At 41.4% G+C, this 22,573-nt stretch overlaps 2 protein-coding genes across 3 annotated transcripts; both read left to right on the forward strand.

Annotated features, from left to right (window-relative positions):
* Positions 1–9,154: 9,154 nt before the first annotated feature.
* LOC139641946 (drebrin-like protein B) lies at positions 9,155–15,871 on the forward strand. Its single transcript, XM_071516620.1, has 15 exons — positions 9,155–9,519; positions 9,712–9,767; positions 9,898–10,010; positions 10,148–10,222; positions 12,087–12,230; positions 12,365–12,442; positions 12,552–12,703; positions 12,838–12,892; positions 12,991–13,065; positions 13,694–13,805; positions 13,894–14,136; positions 14,274–14,345; positions 14,804–14,898; positions 15,393–15,462; positions 15,562–15,871. The coding sequence occupies exons 1-15, from the start codon at positions 9,437–9,439 to the stop codon at positions 15,696–15,698; spliced, it is 1,560 nt and encodes a 519-aa protein (XP_071372721.1). The 5' UTR covers positions 9,155–9,436; the 3' UTR covers positions 15,699–15,871.
* A 426-nt stretch (positions 15,872–16,297) lies between these two features.
* Positions 16,298–21,036, forward strand: LOC139641948 (cytochrome c oxidase subunit 5B, mitochondrial-like). 2 transcript variants are annotated; one of them, XM_071516622.1, is made up of 5 exons: positions 16,298–16,429; positions 20,003–20,073; positions 20,280–20,379; positions 20,491–20,606; positions 20,638–21,036. In XM_071516622.1, exons 1-4 carry the CDS (start codon positions 16,333–16,335, stop codon positions 20,601–20,603), a joined length of 381 nt encoding a protein of 126 aa, XP_071372723.1. In that variant the 5' UTR covers positions 16,298–16,332; the 3' UTR covers positions 20,604–20,606; positions 20,638–21,036. The 2 variants fall into 2 exon arrangements, with proteins under 2 accessions (XP_071372723.1, XP_071372722.1); XM_071516621.1 differs by having other exon boundaries at positions 20,491–21,036.
* The last annotated feature ends 1,537 nt before the right edge of the window (positions 21,037–22,573 follow it).

Raw genomic sequence — 22,573 nt, forward strand, 5'->3', positions numbered from 1 at the left:
TGTTCCTGAAGTGGAGTGGAAGGAAAAGCCAGGGCCGTTCGGAGTACACTGGGGGGAGGAGTGGGGCTCTTCACCGACCCAGGATCAGTTTAGCGCGCGAACACGGAGGGGTTTTTTTACACATTCAACCAGCGGCTGAACTGATTCTCGACCAGGCACAACAAGTTGATCCCACGTCTTCGCGAAAGAGAGATAGAGGGGGAGGAGGGAGGGAGGAGTTTGGATGGAAAAACGACCCTTTTTAGACCTTAAAGGAACAGCTTCATTCGTTGTTTTTTTTCTGACCTCATGACCTAAGGAAAAGAGTCCAGGCCCAAGTCCCAAGGCAAGGGCCAGGGTGTTTTCCAGGGGAGTCAATTCACCAAAGCCATGGGTATGTAAAAACCCCCTGCATTTAATATAATTTGTCACCAAAACTTATTTAAAACCACTAAACTCCACTAAATCTCTGAGGACACAGTAGAGCAACAAGTGATAACTGACAAGATGTTATTGTTTGGTCAGTGTGACAAAGCATTAGACTGGTCCTGAATGCTCACTGACATTTTTTAGATGTGGCTTCGTTAGATTTCTGGTAATTTTTGAGATATATTTGCTCTCCATTACGATAAAAACTACAAGATCAAATTTGGGACTCACTTAGATTCAACTTATAGTCATATTTAAACTGATAGTGTAATTATTATAGATGGTCAGAGTGCTGCTCACATGTAGCTGCCATCTTCTGGCCATAGAGCACAATGAAGGGTCAGACAGAGATCACAGCCATTACCAGCTGTAATAACCATGGAGGGAAAACATGTGTTATGTCCATCAATATGACTGTGTGCCTTTACACATAAAACAGAACCCACTGGACTGCAGAAAAGACAACATGCAACAATGGACTAAATGTGCAATGTTAAGAATAGGTTAAAACAATAAGACAGAGAAAATTAGAGGAGAGGGAGGAGAGGGAAATCATTAGTCATCATTCGTTTTTAGATTAAAGATGATATATAAATTAATGTCCAGCGCTGTGGCCTTGACTGAGATTGATGATCTCTCTCTCTCTCTCTCTCTCTCTCTCTCTCTCTCTCTCTCCCTCCCCCTCCACATATGTGTCAGCGATTCATGGCATAAATATTACTTATGCATGGCGTACTGAGGATTGCCTAAAAGAGCTGTGGCATTTTGGGGTTTAGAAAACTTTTTAAGCCTCCAGTAATCCTGTTGTTACTTCCTGGGACTAAATGTTGTTGCTAAGCAACAGCCAAATCTGTGCTTACTGGCAGGAAATATAGTTGTGTTAGGAATATTATTCAACATAGGGCTGCTATAATGAAGAGTTATAAAGGCCACCTAGTGATTTTAATCACATATGGGGCTGGCTGCTGAGACATGGATTAAGCCCAGTACAATAATATTTAATTTTCAATGGAGATCTCCACTGGTGTAAAGTTGTTAGTCTAGGGTTAGGCTTAATCCATGCAACCAGCCCATGGAGTTAAAAAAAAAAAGTCTTGTTGGCTCCTGTAATAATTCGTAAACCTTTTGCAGTGCATTTTAAAATAAGACCAACAGGGCATGACAGAAATGAACATTTCAAACACAAAAATATGAAGTCATCACACAAAACATAATTTAAAATCTCTGTAATAGCTAATCCTGTTGCTTCAATTTATCTGAGAAAATGTATCTGAGAAGTGTGTGTGTTTGTGTGTGTGTGTATTCATGTATATGCAAAATGACTAAAACTAACTTAAAGTAACAAAATTACATAAAAAGGAAAACTGATACAAAAAGACACAAAAATGGAAATTTTGTTGAGAGCGCCTCTCAACAATTTGTCCTTGGACTGTGAAGCAATTTGCTCCCTTTAGTTCACATTTGGCTACACAGATTAACCAGACAGTCGTCCTCAACAACACCAAAGAGATCTATTCATTGTATTCAAGTGTGGAAGTAACAAATTGCATTTACTCGCATTACTGTAATTGAGTAGCGTTTTTGCGTGTTAGTATTTTTTGAGTATTTTTTTTGGAATCAGTAATTTTGCTGTTACTTCAGTTTGTTTTGAAAGAAGTATTGTACTATAAAAAAAGTTAACTACAACATATTTTCAGATGTATGTGGTATGTTATTGAATAATGGGGATGGTCCTTTCCATTTTTTTAAAATCATAAATCAAATGACATGAACCTCAAAATCCTATTTTTACAACACTCAACATAGTCTATAACATGTGCAAAGTCATATTCTATAACAATGTGTGTGTGTGGGGTTTTTTTAAGTAACTTTTGAGTTACTTTTGTTCACATTTGAGAAACTCTGATGAAATGAGAGTGATGATTTTACTTCTTTCAGCACCGTAACAGCACTTGAACGGGATATTTCAGCGCTCTTTCCCTCTGTTAAAGCATACAGTTCTTTGTTTGTGCTTGAGTCAGCAAAAGGGATGAATAGAGTGAGAGAGAGGGAGAGGGGGTGGAGGGGGGGCTGGGTATGAGAGACAGAGCATTACCACATCTGGAGTCTGGAATACGCCTTGGGTCTCCGGTTTCATTTCCACCATAACTCGCAGGAAAAAGGGGTGAGGGACCTGAAAACCTGCGAGTGTTCAGGCCCTGATTTTCTGTTACTCGGGGGTTCGGGTCTGGCCTGTAACGTTTCCTATGTTCTGCTCTGGAGCCGAAATCCATCACAGCGATGACAGGCCTCCTCAACCCTGTCAGGCAGACTGAAGTATGACTGGTCCGCTGGAGGGGGGAGGGGGGGGTTATGGTGAAAAAACACAAAACTCTGCTATATAGACGCTGAAACCGCCTTTTGTTAGCTATAGCATTGACACACACACACACACACACACACACACACACACACACACACACACACACACACACACACACCGGCAGCTGTGTGTATCTGTGAGAGGGGATTACAGAGAGGGGTTCAGTCTTTGGCACAGGGCCAGTTAGTGAAGATCCTCCACAGCTATGCAGGAGTAGGGGAGGGAGGGATGGAGCCCCCACCCCCCCACCCCACCCAACTCCCGCTCCCCGGGATGTGCACCCTAATGTTTGCCGTTCAGGAGTGTGTGTGTGTGTGTGTGTGTGTGCGTGGGTTTGTGGGTGGGTGTTTAGGTTTGAGAGCCTGTCAGTGGGGAGGAAATCCCTCTTTTGTTTCCAAGGAAGCGAAGTGTATGTTTTGTGTGTGTGTGCGTGTGTGTGTGTGTGTGTGTGTGTGTGCGTGCGTGTGTGTGTGTGTGTGTGTTAAGGGAGGAAACCCAAAGACGGTACAAGAGGAAGGATGACTGTGTGCCCCCACTAAATCTGACAACTGTAGTGAGCTGTAGAGAAAGAGAAAGAGAGATAGACAGGGAGACGGAGGGCGGGTTAGGAGGCAGGGGGATTCTAATTGGCACCAGGTTGCTCACCATAGGGGACCCACAATTGAGTTGGGAGTGTGAGCAGTAATGTGTGTGTGTGTGTGTGTGTGTGTGTGTCAGGGAGTCCCACTTGGGTTTTTTGTTTCATGATCTCAATGAATTTAATGGCTCAAAATCAAGCAATAGACCATCGTTCACTAGTTTCCACTGCTTTTACAGTGGTTCTCAACGTGCGGTCCGGGGACCACCAGGGGTCCTCGAGGGGGTTCCAAGGGGTCCCCAGCAAATTGATGTTATTCTTAAACTTCAGTGTTGTTTCATTCACAAGAAGTGAACACAATTAGAGAATGTAGAGGAATGACTGCTTTGATCATAGTGTCTCTGTTATCTCTCTACCTACAGTACAGATAGTGATGGAATTCTGGACAAAATCATATCTGACAATTAAAATATTCTCAGATTTGGGTCGGAGAGACAAAATCTCATCAAATGGGGGTCTGTGGTCCTTGATATGAAAAAAGGTTGAGAATCACTGTGACCAAGCCAGTTGAACCAGAATTGTTTTTTGTGCTTTTACCTAACTTCTGATAGGTGGAGCCAGCTACATTAACACCAGTGTTGCGTTACTTTTGATTGGCAGAAATGACTCCAGGCTGTTGACTCGCGTAGATAAAATGCCACCAATGTGTCAGAAACAAGCTCGGGTAGAATGGCTGCTAGAGCTCAGGAAAGAGTGATGAAATTTAGCTCCGGGCCGCGCTCAGAGAACGAACAACAGAGGCTGCATCTATGTCTAATATATATCAGTGGCGTGTGTGTGTGTGTGTGTGTGTCTGTGTGTGTGTGTGTGTGTGTGTGTGTGTGTTTACCACCCCTCTCCCCAGCAGCTCAAAGCTCATTACACCACAGCAACAGAGAGGAAATGAGGCACTATAAAAGCCAACTCTCACCGTTAAAACACACACTCCGTCCCTCACGCAAACACACTTACAGATGCAGTAACCCCCTCCTGCTTCTTCCAGCCCCCCACCCCCCCACCCCCGGTGAGAACTGCAATTCATTTAGCCTGCAAATGAGAAAATATCAGCTTCATAAGTTCCCGTGTTTCTTGAACGCACCAGTCAGTCTTGGGATACGGGAGCTTCGTTGTACTTTGTTATATTTCTTTTTGTGACTTTTACTCGGTACTGATGGATTTAACAGAAGAAAACGTGAATGTATGTTTAATGAAATGATTCAGCGCTGAGGTCATCTCTGTGGGACAGCTGGAGTGAAAGGTTATGGCTGCAGGACAGCTGCTTTTAGGGGGTTCCTCTCTGCACCTGGAGCTCATCATAAAAAAAAAAAATAGAAATATTGGCTTATCGCATAGAATGGAAAGTTTTGTTTTTGTTGCAGGCTGTATGGATTTATAGGAGTGTAAATGGAGATGGATTTAGCACAAGTGGGTGTGTGTGGGTGTCTGTGTTTGTATAGGGGTAGCGGGGGGGGGGGGGAATCCACACACACCCCTCTATCAAATCTAATCCTAAAGCTGAAGAGGGGGAGATGTGTGAAGGAGAATGTTAATGGTACCTATGACGGCCGGAGCAGATAAGGGAAAAAAGACAGTGGGGGCGGAGGTAAAGTGAGAAGGTGAAGGTGAGAAGAGAGGGTGGGTGCGGGTTGCGGGTGGGGGTTGGGGGGGGGGGGGTTCAGGGAGGGAAACGGAGGGAAACGGAGGAAGGAGAGAAGGAGGAGGGAGGGGGGGAGACGGAGGGGAGAGAGCTTAGCCCCGGGGGGCAATTTGCTCTTGAGCTGCAGTCCATCAATCACCCATTCATTTACTAACAGGATCATCTAGCAGCCCCCTCACACTTGTTTATGTGTGTGTGTGTGTGTGTGTGTGTGTGTGTGTGTGTGTGTGTGTGTGTGTGTTGTATATGGGAGAAGCTGTGTAATTGAATTAATGTCAACAAAATAGCATAGCACTGGCAAATGGGATTATGATGAGGGGAGTATGGAAGATAGAGAGGACAATGTAGTACTAGTGTCTAGAAGAGTGTTTTTCTCACATATATATACAAACCCACGCCCACACACACACACACACACACACACACTCATACACACACACACCACAGCACACACTCATACACAAACAATGCAGCCCAGAGGTAGGGCGGGGCACCTCTGTCTGAACTGTTTATCGGAGAGCACAACCACACACACACACACATACACACACACACGCACACAGAACTATCACTGACAGCCCTCTAGGCGCTATTACACTGACCCGGGGATGATCTCTGTTACTGCTATTGTATCAGTAGGTGGCTGCTCCTGTTTCTAAGTCACATCTGTCAAACACACAGGCCGCAGGCTGACCCGTCACTCGCCCTGCTCATGAATGAGAAAAACAAACTCAATATGGCGACAAAAAAACACACATAAACACACATGTTATCTGGGATTGTCCAAGACTGCAGAAATTTTGGGAGAATATCAAAAGTGAGATAACAGTCATTTTAGATGTTGATTTACCTTTGAATCCACTGTATTGTATTCTGGGATGTATACCGAGAAGTATACTCTATGGGGATAATTTGTATATCTTAAGGGTATTATTGTTAATTGCAAGGAAAATGATAACTATTTCCTGGTTGCAAAATCAATACAATGGACTAAGAGACTGAGACAGGTGTACATAATGGAAGAAATGACTGCACAATTGCAAATGAAAAAGGATATTTTTGTGCGGAGATGGACACCTGTAATTCTGTATATGGCTGAATAGAAGAATACTTAACAAAATATACTGTATATTCATATACCTATTTCTCTTTTTTATTTATTTATTTTACTTGTGATATTCTCTTGAAACAATGTCTTTTCCCTCTTAAAAACTCTGATTGGTAACTGAAAATGTTGGATGAGCTTGGCTGCCAAGGAATGTTCAAGATTGTATGTGACTGTATGTGATCAATGTATTATTCTGATACTAAATAAAATAAGTTTAAAAAAAATGGCTAAAAAAAATATGAAGATTGTCGCTGAAGCTGAAACAGATGAAGATGAAAAAAGCTGTGCAGATGCTGCGAGATACATGAGATAATCACCAGATAAGCACATGATATCTCAGCAAATATATCTGTTTGTTTGGAGTTGTCTTACTGAGGACACTGAAACAACTGCAGATATTATAAACAAACAGTTTGCTGAGACATCATGTGCTTTGCCAGTACTCAGTACCACCCAGCTACCATCCTTTCTCCACCTCTCCTCACCAGCTGCCCACCATCCCAGTATGGGATGTCTACAAAAGCCTCCAGGCTGTCAAAGTCAGCAAAGCACCTGGAAGGAGTTTGCTCGTGAGATCAGTGTCCCTCTTTGTCATGTTCTGAACTCCTCCTTTAAGGAAGGCTGCGTCCCTAAACAGTGGAAAGAGGCGGTGGTTATCCCCATCCTCAAAGCTTCCCCCGCACTGTTAGAGCAGTTAAGACCTATTTTTCTGACCTCCCAGTTTGTTTGGGTTCTCAAGGACATCTCATTCGACCCCAGACAGTTCGGGAGTTTGAAGGGAAAATCAACACCCATGCCCTTGTCAGCCTAGTTGACTGTCTGTTTAAAAACACAGACAAACCTGGATCTGTCTGTTCACTGGTAGCTACTGATTTTAGTAAGGCCTTTGACCGGGTTAACCATAACATTATAATCAACAAGATCCTTCCAAGATCCCATGGGAGTGACACTTGAACTAGTCCCTTGGATTTGTAACTTTATCTCCAATCGGAGACAAAGGGTACGCTATCGTGGTGCCTTATTGGAATGGGAGTACCTCACATGTGGGGTGGCCAAAGGAACTCTCCTTGGACCCATCCTCTTCCTTGCCCTGATTGACGACTCTGCCCTTGGTGCCCCCGACCCAGTGTGGAAGTACGTCGATGACATCAGTTTGCTGGAGTCTAGACAGTGGCAGCACCCGTCTTCCATGCAGAATCAGCTCAATGAGCTAAATATCTGGTCTGCCCAAAAAAACATGCTCCTTAATAAAAAGAAATGTGTCGCTATGCACATATCATTCAGTAAAAATCCACCACCAGCACCACCTCTTTCCATTAACAACATCCCCCTGTCTGTCCTGCCTAAAATCAAAGTGCTGGGACTCTCCATCCAGCACAGACTCAGGTGGAGTGACCAGGTAAACACCATGACGGCAAGCGCTAGCAGGAAGTGTTTTTCCATCACTCTCGCTGACCTACGAGCCATTTATATCGGCTACATTAGACCAGTGCTGGAGTATGCAGTCCCCGCTTGGCATCCTGGTCTCACCCAAGCCTTGTCCAACCAGCTGGAGCGTGTGCAAAAGAGGGCATGTCGCATTGTCCTGGGAGCATCTTACATCCAGCAAGCCAGCAAGCCCTAAACACCCTAGGCATCCCCCCTTCTTGAGAAGAGGAGGGAGCAGATCTGGCTGAAATTTGCTCTTTCACTGCAATCCTCCCACTCCTTTGACTGGCTCCCCCCCATCTAGAGAACAAATATCTGGACGTACCATTCGCAATGGTCACAAACTTAACACCCCGCTGGCAAGAACAGGTCGTTACTACAATTCTCCCATCCCCATACCTCACAAGACTCATCAACAACCATCATAGTTTTCACTCTTCTCACTTTCCCCTTCTTTTCTCCCAGACTACTGATATTAGCATTCCAGAATCCCTTCTTCATAGGATTTGCACTAGATCTGGCCTGACTACCCTGTTTACATTTCATTGTAGATTGAATATGCTACTACTTTCACAATTATTGAAAATGTATTTTTATCTCCCTGCTGTTTTGATATCCTATATGTATGTAAATTGGTGTGTAATTTCAGTCAGTAAATGACTGCGCAGCACTAATAAAAAGCTACTACTACATTCTTGTTCTATTACTGCTAACTTTTTGGAGATGGGGACACAAGCACAAATGAAATGCACTCACAGTCAAATTCAGAATACTGAGACCATAGAACTGAGTGAATGCAACAGCACAATGAGGGACAGGTTTGAGTCTCCTGGGGCATGAGTGCTTTTCACCCCAGGCATGATGCCACAGCTCCACCTTCAGGCCGACCCTACATGGTGCATGTGTGGGGCAGCAAGTTGGCCCGGTGGTTACAGAGACCGGGGGGATTTCTCTATATGGTAATTAAAAAGTATTACATTAAAAGTTAAACATAACCAGAATTTCTTATTTCGCTTTACTAAATGCCATTGACTTCTGATGTGTTTTGGGGTTCGCATTGCACAGTCTATATGCTAATAGACTAATAATTAATTCAGTTATACTGTGGTGGTACTATTTTAGTAGTAAAGTGTAAAATGGTTACTGATTTTTTTTTATTGGGTTTTTATTAAGCTATATGTATTAATGGAGTCAACAGTGCAAGCCTTCCATGTTTTATAGATTATTATTATGTTTGTGTATTCCTTTTATTTTGAAGCACTTAACTATGCAAGAAAATGGCCATTCAGTAAACCCTCTGGAGTCTCTCTCTCTCTCTCTCACACACACACACACACACACACACACCGCTGCTGAACTACACTCTACACACATACAGTATATTGTCTCCAGACTTTTCTTGATTACCAGCGAGGGCCACAACTTGGGGAGGACACTCAAAATGAATGAAGGTGGATTTCCTCATTCAGATACATGACTTGCCTATTGAAGGATGAAAGGGGAGTAACCCAGAGGGAAGTCACTTCTTAAAGAATGTGGTTGTTCAGGTTCTGAACTTCCACCCCAACAGGTTTGACACATTAGGGGAAAATCTGCTCAGCAAAATCACAATAAACTCACAAGTGCAGTCATTCTGGCCGTTTTCTAGCATACTGTGGATTTTTTTTTTTTATTTATAACATCACTCTTCTATCCATCAGAGGTGTGGATTTTCTAGCGAGCCGTCCTGCTGTCGACTGTGTTTCGCCCCACCTGCTGAGGCTGCTGGATCTGGTTTTGGTCTTGGATCTGTGGGACCGATATTACTGACAGCCTGTTTGGACTGTGAATGCCAACTGGACAAGAAACAAGGGAAGGATGGCGGTCAATATGAGTAAGAATGGTCCTGCTCTCATGGCCGCTTATAAAGAAGTGGTCGATACCAAGGCAGATACAAACTGGTGAGTTCTCTTACTGCTCAAACGTCCCACTGCAATGTTGCAAGTTGGCATACGTAACAGAGAGAAGGATTGTTTTATTGTGACAGAATGCAATTTTGCACTCTCTCTGTGTCTTTGTCTGTAATTTGCATTCTCAAAATCACATTCCCACATACGTAACCATTTTTTTTGGACACCTTTGGGTGTCTTCAGGGCCCTGTTCACGTATGAAGGGAATAGCAATGATATGCGCCTGGCAGGAAAGGGAGGTAAGATCGGATCAATGGAATAAGTAGCAAAAGTGACACTGATTCAGATTTAGAAAATGGTTATAGTCATGAGTATAGCTAAATATTTGTAGTATTTTTTGATTGTGTGTGTGTGTGTGTGTGTGTGTAGATGGTGGATTAGAGGAGATGGTAGAGGAGCTAAGCAGTGGGAAGGTGATGTACGCTTTCTGTCGTGTCCAAGACCCCAATTCTGGTCTGCCTAAATATGTCCTCATAAACTGGGTAAGACACACAGATATATGATTGACAAGACGCATGCAAAAAGCAAACAATGATAATACACAAACATGTACAAAGACCCCCCTCAAGTCCTTGTTGGCATGTTGTGTGTGTGTGTGTGTGTGTGTGTGTCACAACAGACAGGTGAAGGTGTGAAGGACTCTCGGAAAGGCATATGTGCCAACCATGTGAGCTCAGTTGCCAACTTCCTGAAGGTGAGTCTGATTTTATACACAGTAGCTGAACATTTTCCCTCTAAAATGCTATATGTCCATATTAGGGAAATACGTGTACCTCTTGTTTGTTGCTTAATATTTATTGGGAAAAAAACTTAAAAATCTTCTGAAGCATTTATCAAACTCAGTGTCTACTGGTCTTCATAAGACTCTTTGTTGTCCACTCTCACTCTTGCCTTCGTAACTGCAGCCACTCAATATAATACAACTTGCCAAAAAGTGACCCATATTGTATGCTGCATGATCCTCCCTCTAATACAAACACACAGAGGTGGGGACTCGAGTCACATGACTTGGACTTGAGTCAGACTCGAGTCACAACTTTAATTGCTTGACACTTGACTTGATGCATGAAGAGAAGACTTGAGACTTGACTTGACTTTGGGTTCTGGTGACTTGGGACTTGACTTTGACTTGTACTTTGATGACTTGAAAAGGTTTCTAAAGTCTTGACTTGAGATCTTGTGTTTGTGTAAATGACTTAGATTGAAAGCGATCAGATTTGTTCCAGCAGACGACTGAATTTCAATTCTGTTTTCTGAATTTGTATGGAATGATTGAATTTATTGAAGTTGAAACTGATTCTAGAAATCAAACTCATGATGCTCTCACCAAGTTTTTATCCTATTAAAACCATATTGCAGTGAAAAGTCCTAGATATTTAGTTTTCTTAAGATATCAAATTAATACTGGACTCTTGATTTGTTCTGACTTGACTTGCTGTTCTACATTTAGACTTGAGACTTGACTTGAGACTTGTTCCTCAAGACTTGAGACTTGTTCCTCAAGACTTGAGAATGACTTAGTACTCGAGCAAAGTTGACTTGGTCACACCTCTACAGAGACAATTTAACTGCCAAGTAAGTTAACTGCTAAGTAAGAAAGGCTGATTTTTCACTGTTTCAAGAGAGATCATATAAGTTTGTCTTTACTGAGTGTAAAGAAAAGGCTCTGTGTCTGACCAACTGGCCAAGTCACATTTCAGTTCATATAATTTATTTCCACATTGTGAAACCACCTACTAGACAAGAGACATCTGTGCTCCATCCTGACAACCTTGCAGTTTTGCTGATAGCACAAGACCAAGGAAGTTACACAACAGCAAAATATGTCCAATGGGAAACACTTTCTGAAGTTTCAGTTCCTCCTCTTCAAAGTTACTATGACTGAAAATGAATAAATAAATAAATGAGTGAATGAATAAATAAATTAAACAAAGCAGGCTACCTGTATAATCATTGCATTTCAAAGCACAAAGTCTTACTCTGTGCTAATTTTTTTTTTGTTTTTTTTTTTGTACCAAAACCATAGTACTAGTACCAAAAAGTCAAAATTTTGGCATCCTGACAACACAGTATTTACAAATGTCATTCTCATCTGAAATATTATAGACAGCAAGTGACTTATAGAACTGTGAATTAGGCTATGTGGTACATTTTAAAAAAAATATACACAATCAAAATGCATATTTGCCTGAGTAAATTCCAAGCCTTTGATTTGCCATGTGGTTTAGAGCAAATGTTAAGCAGCCAACATGTGCATATGTTACTGGGCTATACAGAACATTTAAAAACATGGTAAAATAGCATTATATTGTCCTGTTCAATTCAACAGTAATATATAAATAAAGTTAAATTCAATTTGATTCTAATTTCTCACTATGACCCTCACTGAGATTGCGTTTGAAAACCATTAAGCTTTCTGAAGATATTTCAAATTTCAAATTCCTCTCTCTCCCTTAAATAAAACATTCCTAAAAAGCCCATTCTGTCAATGCAGCTGTGGGAAACCCCTAATAATGACACAGGCCCACTGACCAGCATTGAAATATGTGTGACCACAGGGAGCTCATGTGACCATCAACGCTCGGGCAGAGGACGACGTGGAGCCGGAGACCATCTTGGCTAAAGTGGCCAAGGCTTCGGGAGCCAACTTTAATTTTCACAGAGAAACGCATGAATACAGAGATGTGCCCAGAGGACCTGTGGTGAGAACACACACACACACACACACACACAACAACCTGTTATAGACCACATTTTGGGCCTTTGGGCATAACATGCACTTTCACAAATAACTAACGACCGAAATATAATAACTAATACTCTGCTGTTATTATAGGGTTCTGTATACCAGAAAACCAATGCTGTGGAAGAGATCCAGAAAACCAACAAGGACAACTTCTGGGCCCAAGCTCAGGTTTCTATTCACTTTTATTCAGATCAGTATATACTGAGTCTGGGCATGCAACCAGAGTACCATCCCTCCTATCACTTTTCATGTGAATTAATACAACTGTCTTCCCCAGAGGGATGAGGAAGTGCGCCGAAAGGAGGAGAGCAAACGAGCGGAGCAGGAGAGACAAAAGGTGGAGAGGGAGAGAAAAGACATAGATGAAAGGCAGGCAGCGGAACGAGAGAAAAGAGCAAAGGAGAGAGCCTGTCAGATCGACCAGGATAAGTAAGTCTTATACACACACACGAACACACACACAAAAAGAATGTAGGCCACTGTGTGTGTGTGTGTGTGTGTGTGTGTGTGTGTGTGTGTGTGTGTGTGTGTGTGAGTAATGCCTCTGTATGTGTGTGTGACAGGGGTTATCAGAAGCAACAAGAGGCAGAGGAGAGAGAGAAGGAGCAACAGCGATGGGTGAGATGATAGTTACAGAAACATTTTCCTTGGTTTATATATATATATATAAAATATAATATACAATATCTACAGATAGCATCATGCGTCTCTTTTAGGAACAGCAGCAAAAGGAGCACATGAACTCTCAGAAGACAGGCATTCACTCTGCTGCATCTGTGCAGAAAGCTAATGTGAGTATGAACAATATACAGAAATTTTATGTTAATACCAGAGGTGTGACCAAGTCGACTTTGCTCAAGTCTCAAGTCAAGTCTCAAGTCTAAATGTAGAACAGCAAGTCAAGTCAGAACAAATCAAGAGCCCAGTATCAATTTAATATCTTAAAGAAAACTAAATATCTAGGACTTTTCAATGCAATATGGTTTTAATAGGATAAAAACTTGGTGAGAGCATCATGAGTTTGATTTCTAGAATCAGTTTCAACTTCAATAAATTCAATCATTCCATACAAATTCAGAAAACAGAATTTAAATTCAGTCGTCTGCTGGAACAAATCTCATCACTTTCAATCTGAGTCATTTCCACAAACACAAGATCTCAAGTCAAGACTTTAGAAACCTTTTCAAGTCATTAAAGTACAAGTCAGAGTCAAGTCCCAAGTCACCAGAACCCAAGTCAGGTCAATTGTCAAGTCTTCTCTTCATGCATCAAGTCAAGTCTCAAGCAATTCAAACTGATTTGAGTCTGACTCGAGTTCAAGTCATGAGAATCGAGTGCCCACCTCTGGTTAATACATGTAAATAGGTGAAACTATAGCTTTCTGTCTGGTTTGCATTGAACTCTCTCTGTCATTCATAGGAGGCAAAATCGTTGATTTCCCAGAGATCAATCAACCCCAGAGATGTATTCAACCAGAGGCTGCAGAGCTCCGGTCCCAACAACGGACTGTCCCCTGCTCCATCCAGACCTGGTAAAGCACATAAACTCCACGTACGGTAAGCAACTTGCTGAAATGGAATTGAGTATTTATACCTCTTGTTTTCATTTTGTCTTTCCAGGGAAATTGCAGAGTCCATTTCTGTCTCAGAAATCCAGCGAGACTGAAACCCCGGTGGAGCCGGAGTATCCACGACCCGCAGCTCCACTGGTCCCAGAAACTCCCGCTCTGCCTTTGGTCTCGGCTTCGTCGATGGGCCCTTCGTCCCCCGTCAGACCCGCCTCACCTGTTAGGCCTGACTCACCTGTTGCAGCTGCTTCCCCTGTAGTACCAGAGACACCGGCCTCACCTGTCCAGGCTGCAGGTCAGATCACACACCGAAGCCCCCAATGGAGCCAGAGCCAGAGCCTTAGGATTCCTCATGTAGCATTCATGCCCAAGTGAATATGTCTCTCTCTCTCTCTCTCTCTCTCTCTCTCTCTCTCTCTCTCTCTCTCTCAGATGCTGCGTACACAGAGGAGGAGTATTGTTGGTCAGATGACTTTGATGATGATGCAGATGAACCTACCCCGGGTATACTGCACTCTATCAGCCAATCATTTTCAGAATTTCTCATTGCAGCCACCTAACTTAGAGGAAGGATCCACCCTAAGATACTGAAACTTTTACTGGCAATGTACCTTACATTTCTGCCCATTTTGTTGTTTGGTGGTGTATTTTTCTTATTTGCCAGACATAGATGAGATATACCCCATGTCTGGGGGTAGTTGAAAAGCATTCTGGGAAACGTAGGAAATAACTAACTGAAGTTGAGTTCAGTTGCACTGAACTGGAATACATTAATATCCCAAATTGACATCAAACAATGTAAGAGTATCCTGGGATGGATCTTTCCTTTAAAGTCGATACCTCTTGGTTAGACAGCGTACACTGCCTTTTTGCTTTACAGCCCATATGGAACTCTGACTGTTTAACAAATGTCAAATGCTGAGACAGCATTAATGACGTTCATCATTCATCCGAAACTACAGAGGAATCCCCCGGTCAAGAGGAGGTGTATGAGCTACCGCCATCATCTGCGACAGAGGAGGATCTGTACGAGGATATTTACCAGGCGACCCCTACAGTGAGTCAGCGGTATTGTCTAATAGCAGTTGTCATGTGAAAAAAGATATGTAACTCCAATTTTGGTGACTTTCATGTTTTTACTTCAATGGCAGGATTACATGCTTATTGGATAAACTGCAAAAATGCATGTAGGTCAAGCTGAGATTGAGGCTATTTTTCTTAGTTAGTTCATTTTGGCAATACAAAGTTTTCACCTGACAGTTGCGATGTGCTTGCATCATTCTTCAAAACTGTTCAGGGAACTGTTGTGCCTGTGGTTAGTCCTTGACAGCAGGTGCGTAGCTTCCAATTAGTAGAGACTTCAGTAGAGGCCTCCTTCTCAGTCTTTTTGATCCAAGCAGTATACGGATTCCTTGCCTTTTCTTATGAAGCCCTTGCATCATTCTTCCTCATCACAGAACAGGTAAAGAGGAGAAAGAAAGCAGGGTTGTGTTTAGTGGTCAATACTGAATGTCTTGAATGATGAGACTAATGGGATGGTTCCCTCTATAGGTAGAGGAGCATGGGGCAGGGGCTACAGGACAGGACCTCAGTGCCAGGGCTCTCTATGACTACCAGGCTGGTAAGTGCTCTCAACTCACACACACAGGCCCTGACTTTCAGCTGAACTCTAACTCGACATGCTCGGTGCAGGATGTTATGTTGTTGCTGTCCTTCACAGCGGATGACACAGAGATCTCCTTTGACCCTGATGACGTCATCACCGGGATAGAGATGGTGGATGAGGGCTGGTGGAGAGGTTACGGACCTGACGGACACTACGGCATGTTCCCCGCCAATTATGTTGAGCTTCTCTAACTCTCTCTCTCTCTGCTCTCAGTCATTTTCATCACAAAATATCAGCGGCCTCATTTTCAGGATGAATTTGAGAAAAATGAAAGAGATAGTCTACACTGGTGATAGATAATGTCTGCTTACTACTTGTTTTAAATAAACTTTTTTTTCATGTCTTTGCTTTATTAAAGGTTGATGTTGCTTCTGTCAAAATTTTGAATTGTCGAATTGTACATGACATCACTGGATCATTCCACAGATTAATCAATTAAACTAATTAAACAGACTAACAATCTAAATCTTAAATTGTTATATATATTTATAACAATCATATATAGCCTATATATACAATCATATGGAGTTTTCAGAGTACTCAAATAAGACTAATAAATCAATTATAATTATAAATATTATAATTATAATTATAAATCAACTACATATCTTTATAATTATATATAATATTCCTATTTGTTTTGCTTTGATATCTATATATCATCCCAACATTTGTAAACAGGACAATCGTAAAATAGATATTGTAAAACAAAATCATTAAATATATTTTATTGAAGACGAGAACCTACGTCAAAACCGTGCGACAGTTTATTAAATCCCCAACGTCATCACCCTGCGATCTGTTGCTACCAGCAGAGAAGGAGAAATGGCTGCAAGGTTACTGCTCCGTTCGGCAGTTAGAGCCGCTACAACATGCCGGGCTGCCCCGGTCCCGGCTCTGACCCGCGGCATGGCGGCTGGAGGTGAGTTGGAAATAAACGCCGAGCAACAATTTCAGAAAGACCAGTGAAATATGTTACAAATTTAAGAGTTATGGCAAGGTAAGTGTAGGCAATGCCATTGACAGCGGAAGACTTCCCAGCCTTGATACTTGCCGTTCTCTTGTACGGACAGTAAGTCACGCCAAACTTCATTCAAAAATATCACAATTTGTTGTGGTCTTGCTTACGGGCACAGTAGAACAATACTTAAGACCGTTTCCGATTCGTTTGAACCCATTTTTGAATTCGGCATACATTCAAAACACCATGAAGCACTTAACTTCATTGATATGTCAAGGTTTATAGAGCTGGCTAGTCACGTAGTAATCCCGACGTCATCAAGGTTCCGGAAGTGTTTTGGCTAAGTAATAGATAACTAAGGTGGATGTGCATCTTAGAAAACGAGAAAAGGCGAAAAAAGCATTGGTACATGAAAGGACTACAACTTCCATAATGCTTTACACCAATGCACTGGTTTCAGTCGACTGGCCAGCACCGCTAACCCTGATACAGGACCCTTTGGTTGTATTGGTTATCTCTCCGAAAGGGTCCTATGCTGCTCCATTAAGAATTCTCCCAAGAACACTTGAATGTAGGCCTATACGCTCAATTCACAAAAACACATGGAAACTAATTTATGGCTTATTAATGGTATAGGCTTATCATTAATAGTTAGTATCCTGCATTTTACCGTCTTATGCCGTCTTTACACAGCTGACCGGGAGCAGTGCACGGATCAAATTAATCATGATCAATTTCCACAAGTTTATTTATCCATCTTTTACCCGGTACAATATATTTACACTGTGGAAGGGGGATCCACAGGAACCACTGGATCTACTGCAGCAATAAACTGTATGTAGATGATTATTGTGTGATATCATTTCAAAACAAGGCCATTTATGTCCACTAGATTCAAGATATTTCTAAATTAAATTTGTAGTTTTGCCTGCTTGAATTGAAACAAAGTCTCCATCATCTCCTTCTTTTCTCAATTCTGATTGGTCATCCGTTTCCGTTGCTTTCTCTCCCCCTTTTGTGTGAAATGAGTGTCTGACGATAGAAAAGCTGATTTTTCAACACAGAGGTTGAAACATTCACAATCATTGATGAAAACAATTACATAATGGAGCCTTAATGCTTCACCCCATAAAAGATAATAAGCCTACTTGATGCAGATCGGCTGTAATCAACAGTAGAATGAAGCTGGATGGAGGCTAACATGGGGAAAATCACAACGATTCGTCAAAGGTCTTAAAGTCCTGTTATGCCAGATGTTAAGGAAGGCAGCCTTAACATGCCAGATTTTAGAATGGCGCCTTTTGCAGATTTTGCTATTTGATATTATCTTGTTATCAGGTGGATGGTTTGTATCCCAGGTAGTAGTCAGTCAGTTAGTTTGTAGATAGGTAATTACCAAGCTAACAACAGCTAAGCTGCTTTTGGAATGAGTAGCCTAATCTTTGTTAATCTTTACCACCTCAAGGTGCACTCATTTGTTCACCGACCTTAGTCTTGTCCCCCCTAGCATCCTTTCAGTTGTGTAGGTATCCATGTGTACTTGAGTGTTAATGTAAAGATAACATAAATTCTGAAATGAAATAACAGTTAAAAACAAGATTGAACTGAAAGGATATTCCTTGGATGAAGAGAAAGAGGACAAGTCCACTAGGTTACCCTAAGCCTGCTATCAGCAGCACAGAAATGTGACTTTGGTATAAAAAGAGGTCAGCTGCTGCTCTTTGGCTTTGCTCTAATGTCCAGAGGCTATCGAGAGATGGATTAAGTATCTGACTCTCCAAATCTGTGGTGAATATAATAACATGTAACACAGCTGTAAACTGTGAAGTCTAGCCGCAAACTACCTTTAGCTGTTACTTTCCATGCAACTTCAGCTGATTCTCTGCAGACTCTGACTTGCTCTACTGTAGTTTGAAGTACATGGACTGCAGCTCCTCCATGTCTAGTCACACATGACGAATGAATCAGTCCTTACACGTGGAACAGCAGTGGCTAAAAACAATTCTGCTTGTGTGATCGACACCTCAATTGTGAAATTTCACAGGAGCAGTGGTAAAAATCTTTAGATGGATAGTGAGAAAACTTGCTTCAGTCGGCAGTATTGAATTTCACCAACGGCCAAACTCATTTGCTCTCTTCTCCTGCGGTTTGCTTAACCCAGTGACTCGCAAGACTCTCTAGAGGACCGGTACTTGCTTTCCAAATAGCGCGAGCTCACCATAATATAACACTTCCATGGTGCTTGCAGCTCGAGTACCGCACCACAGGAGACTGGACTGTGTGTGGTGGTGGACTGTGTCAAGTGGTAGGTGCAAGAGAGAATAGTGGGCAGTAACGTCCACTGACAACACCTCAATGCAGACTATGATTAGACATTTGAATTGTTGACTGATAGCCAATGTGGGATTTGTGGCAGCCATGTTTTGGTTGTTAATCGGTCGGTACAAATTTGTAATCATAGACAATCATAGAAAAACCCACCCCTAATAAAGTAATAATTGACGGGTAATAATGTGATGATATTATATTATCCAGCAACCTATTACATTAACATGTTTAATTACATTTTCAACCGATTTAGAGGGACTCTTTATACATTTAGAGATGTTATTATTGTATTATCCAGCGGTTATTACATTATCAGTTGCTACATTCCCCCCTCAAGCATCTCCCACTGTATATCAACAGCGATTATCAGCACCAACTCCTCAGCGTTTGTGAAGGCCTTCTTGCTCTGAGCACAGTGTGATGTTAACAGGTTGCTAGGGCGCTACATCACTGTGTTGTCAGAGGGAAAAATGATTGCTTGGGGACTTGGAATTAATTATATGTCTTGTTTGAAGTGCTCTTTTCACGGTGCCTGGTTCCTGCATATTCAGTTTTAATGGTTTGAGAGCCTCATTTGATAGTCAAGCCACGTTCAGTGCAATTGGGCTAAGGTATCATCTCCTCCCCTGGGAAATCCATGTTTGATAAATGTATTGTTAATTATATAGGCTGTTTGTGCACGACTTCATTGTCCATCATTGTTTTTGTACCTGGATGTACTTAATAAGTTGAAGCTTTTTTTAAAATTTTAAAGTTTTATTTTTTATTTAGTTCAATAATCTTTAATACATTCCTTCACCTCGCTCGCTCTGTAATTAAACAAGTGGCACACTGGTCTTTTCTGATAGTGGGATGTGAGCCAGTAGTTGAGAAACCCCCTGTATAGACAAAATCATCTTGACATCTCCACAAAAAAAACATAAGTCCCACATAGATCATTATGCTGCTGCTGTATTGAATGTAACAATACTCTAATCCTCTGAACAGTATGAGCTCACATATTCTTTACTCCAGGAAATAAACAAATATGTTTTCTTAAAGATACTAAAAAGGTAATGATAGGATACAATATGTTATATTACTATGAATGAGATTCTGTTATTTTCTTTTAGATCTATTTTAACCATTCAACAAGATTGCAAGCATTTTATCCACCCAGAAGTGGTGTGATCAGTTTTACAAACTTCTTATTTGCTCTATTGACAGGAATTCCCACTGATGAGGAGCAAGCCACTGGATTGGAGAAGGTCATCATGAAGGCCATGAGGGACGGAACGGTGTGTCAATTGATACCTAATTTGTTAACGTTATTCTGTGGCGATCTGATTTTGTAATGATATTTGTATTATAGAGATGGCGATAATGTGATTATTTTAAACTGTTAAAGGACCTGTGGATGACTCTGCAGTGATTGATCTTGTAGGTTTAGTGTTGGCTGCCCAGAAGATCAGCACATTTGACCAGATCCTTATTTCTGCTTCAGGATCCCTACAGTATGATGAAGCCAAAGGAGTACGCCGGTTCCAAGGCTGATCCCCATCTCGTGCCCTCCATCACAAACAAGAGGATCGTGGGATGTGTCTGTAAGTTTTCACTACAAAAAAAATCTCCATGGTAGAGTTGCTGCTAGTTTTTTCCTGACCTAAGCTTCTTCCTGTTTGCACCTCTCACCTGGCCTTGTTTGCTCTCTTCAGGTGAGGAAGACAACACAGCTGTGGTGTGGTTCTGGCTTCACCAGGGGGAGGCCCAGCGCTGCCCGTCCTGTGGCTCTCACTACAAACTGGTGTCCCACGAGCTGCCCCACTAAGAGATACACACCTGTATTATTATAGACATCTACCATACACCTGTTTGTCTACACAATGTTACCTTCTCTTTGAAATATTCCTGCTACCTTTAGAGTGAGATGAAGGATCAGACAGTAATGTTATCAGTCTCCACATTCTCCATGAAGAGTATTTTAGCTTCTGTATTCTTCCTGGTCTTAAGTTATGAGTCCTTGTCTGGTTGGTCTTCGTCTTGTTCTACCATAGTACTTGATCTACTCGCTAACCTCATCAGTCTTTGCTTTACATGACCTGTTTTGTTTAAACTTACAGAAGGATCATGTGGTCTGGGACACAATCGTTTCTTTTAAACATTTCCATTCAACTGCAGTTTACATTGACACATGTACTGTACAATGTTACACTCTGGTCCAGTTTTTCCTCTTATTGAACCAATAAAGTCTTGAACTCCTATGTGTGTCTATGACTGGTTGCAAACTGGAGGAGGACCCATACAGGTCATCTTTTGATCGGGAAAACCAGAATTGTTAATATTGATCTCTCTCTTGGTGTTTCATGCTGTCAAGCTCCAGAGAAATATCAAACAATTATTTTAAAGTTTAAGCAGAAAAAATATATCCAAGGCACTCTTCAAGCAAAAAGCCTTTATTCATGACGCTAATGCATAGCATACACATTAAAGTGTTTACAAAGCACCAACATGTTTGCGGCACATGCATAGCTTTCCTCAGGGTGCAAGCTGTGAAAGGTTAACAGGTGCTATATACAGTGTATATATAATCTCTATTAGGTCACATGACCAGGAAATGGATGCTGTGTCACATACCCATGACCTACATTCACATACTGTATCTACAATGTTTATATCCAATACAAACATACAATGTTTCCAATACAAAAAGAAGAATAATAGGCATAGTATCCTCCCCACATACATCAGAAAGAAAGGAAAAAGTACAAATATAAGAAATGACAATCTGAAACTCATAACCATAATACCATAACTTATAGAAAAGGGGTATAATCAAGATCCTCATTTAGAGCTGGGTATACATTGGCCTTCAATTAGTAAATTTTAATTATTTTGAAGTATTCAGTATGTGTCAGTAAAATCAATAAAATATGATTTTTTTTGTTGAATACTACAAGTTCACCCAGTCAAACTGACACCATAACAAGTAAACTCTACACTGCTCTTCATGGCACTGACACTAATCAAATTGGATCAGATAAGAATTGAATAAAAAATTGTAATCTTACAGAATCAATGACTTGCTCAAAGACAGCTTTCCTGTTTTGAGATTCATATTGAATTGGTCATATTGAAAGCGCCATATTGGTAGGAAATGCATGTCAACCAATTGTAACATGAGAATGAGATCAAATATGTGGTCAATACACATTTACAGATGCAACAAATGCAACTACAAGCACATCAACCTGCTGAATTTTTTATTACACAAATATAGAGGGGCTTGTAAATTCACAGTTGAGAATGGGAAGGAAATATTCTGTAGGTTACATGTCATAGCAGTGGTTGTTGCACTGGTGACTCTTCAGAGACATTTCATTAGCAAGTAACAGTCTGTGCAGGACTAAGTCATTTCTTGGGTCATGATCACCACACCAGTGAATGTGTGTAACCGGTCAGCCTCTACAAGCAGAGAGCGCTAGAGACAAACATGTCACATTTCTGCCTAAGACGTTTCCATCAGTACACCATTTGACACATTGATTTGGAGGTCATATGGATTGCACTGTAAAATATGAAGCTTCTGTGAATCACACCAGCCATTTCAATGTACATGGTTGATTTTGAGGCATTTTTCCTATCTACTTTGTCTTTTAACAAATGTTTAAAGAACACAATAAACCTTAAAATTTGCTGAGAACATAATTTGCTGTGAATATTCTTGTTTGTTAAACCTTTTCAGATCAACTCAGTATGTTGGTTACACCTCCAAAATTATAAAGAATAATCTGCTAAAAA

Source organism: Centroberyx affinis, unplaced genomic scaffold (assembly GCF_046629955.1).
Source record: "Centroberyx affinis isolate AG114_WGS23_722 - 3 ecotype Tasmania unplaced genomic scaffold, CSIRO-AGI_Caff_v1 ptg000416l_1, whole genome shotgun sequence".
Classification (NCBI taxonomy): domain Eukaryota; kingdom Metazoa; phylum Chordata; class Actinopteri; order Beryciformes; family Berycidae; genus Centroberyx; species Centroberyx affinis.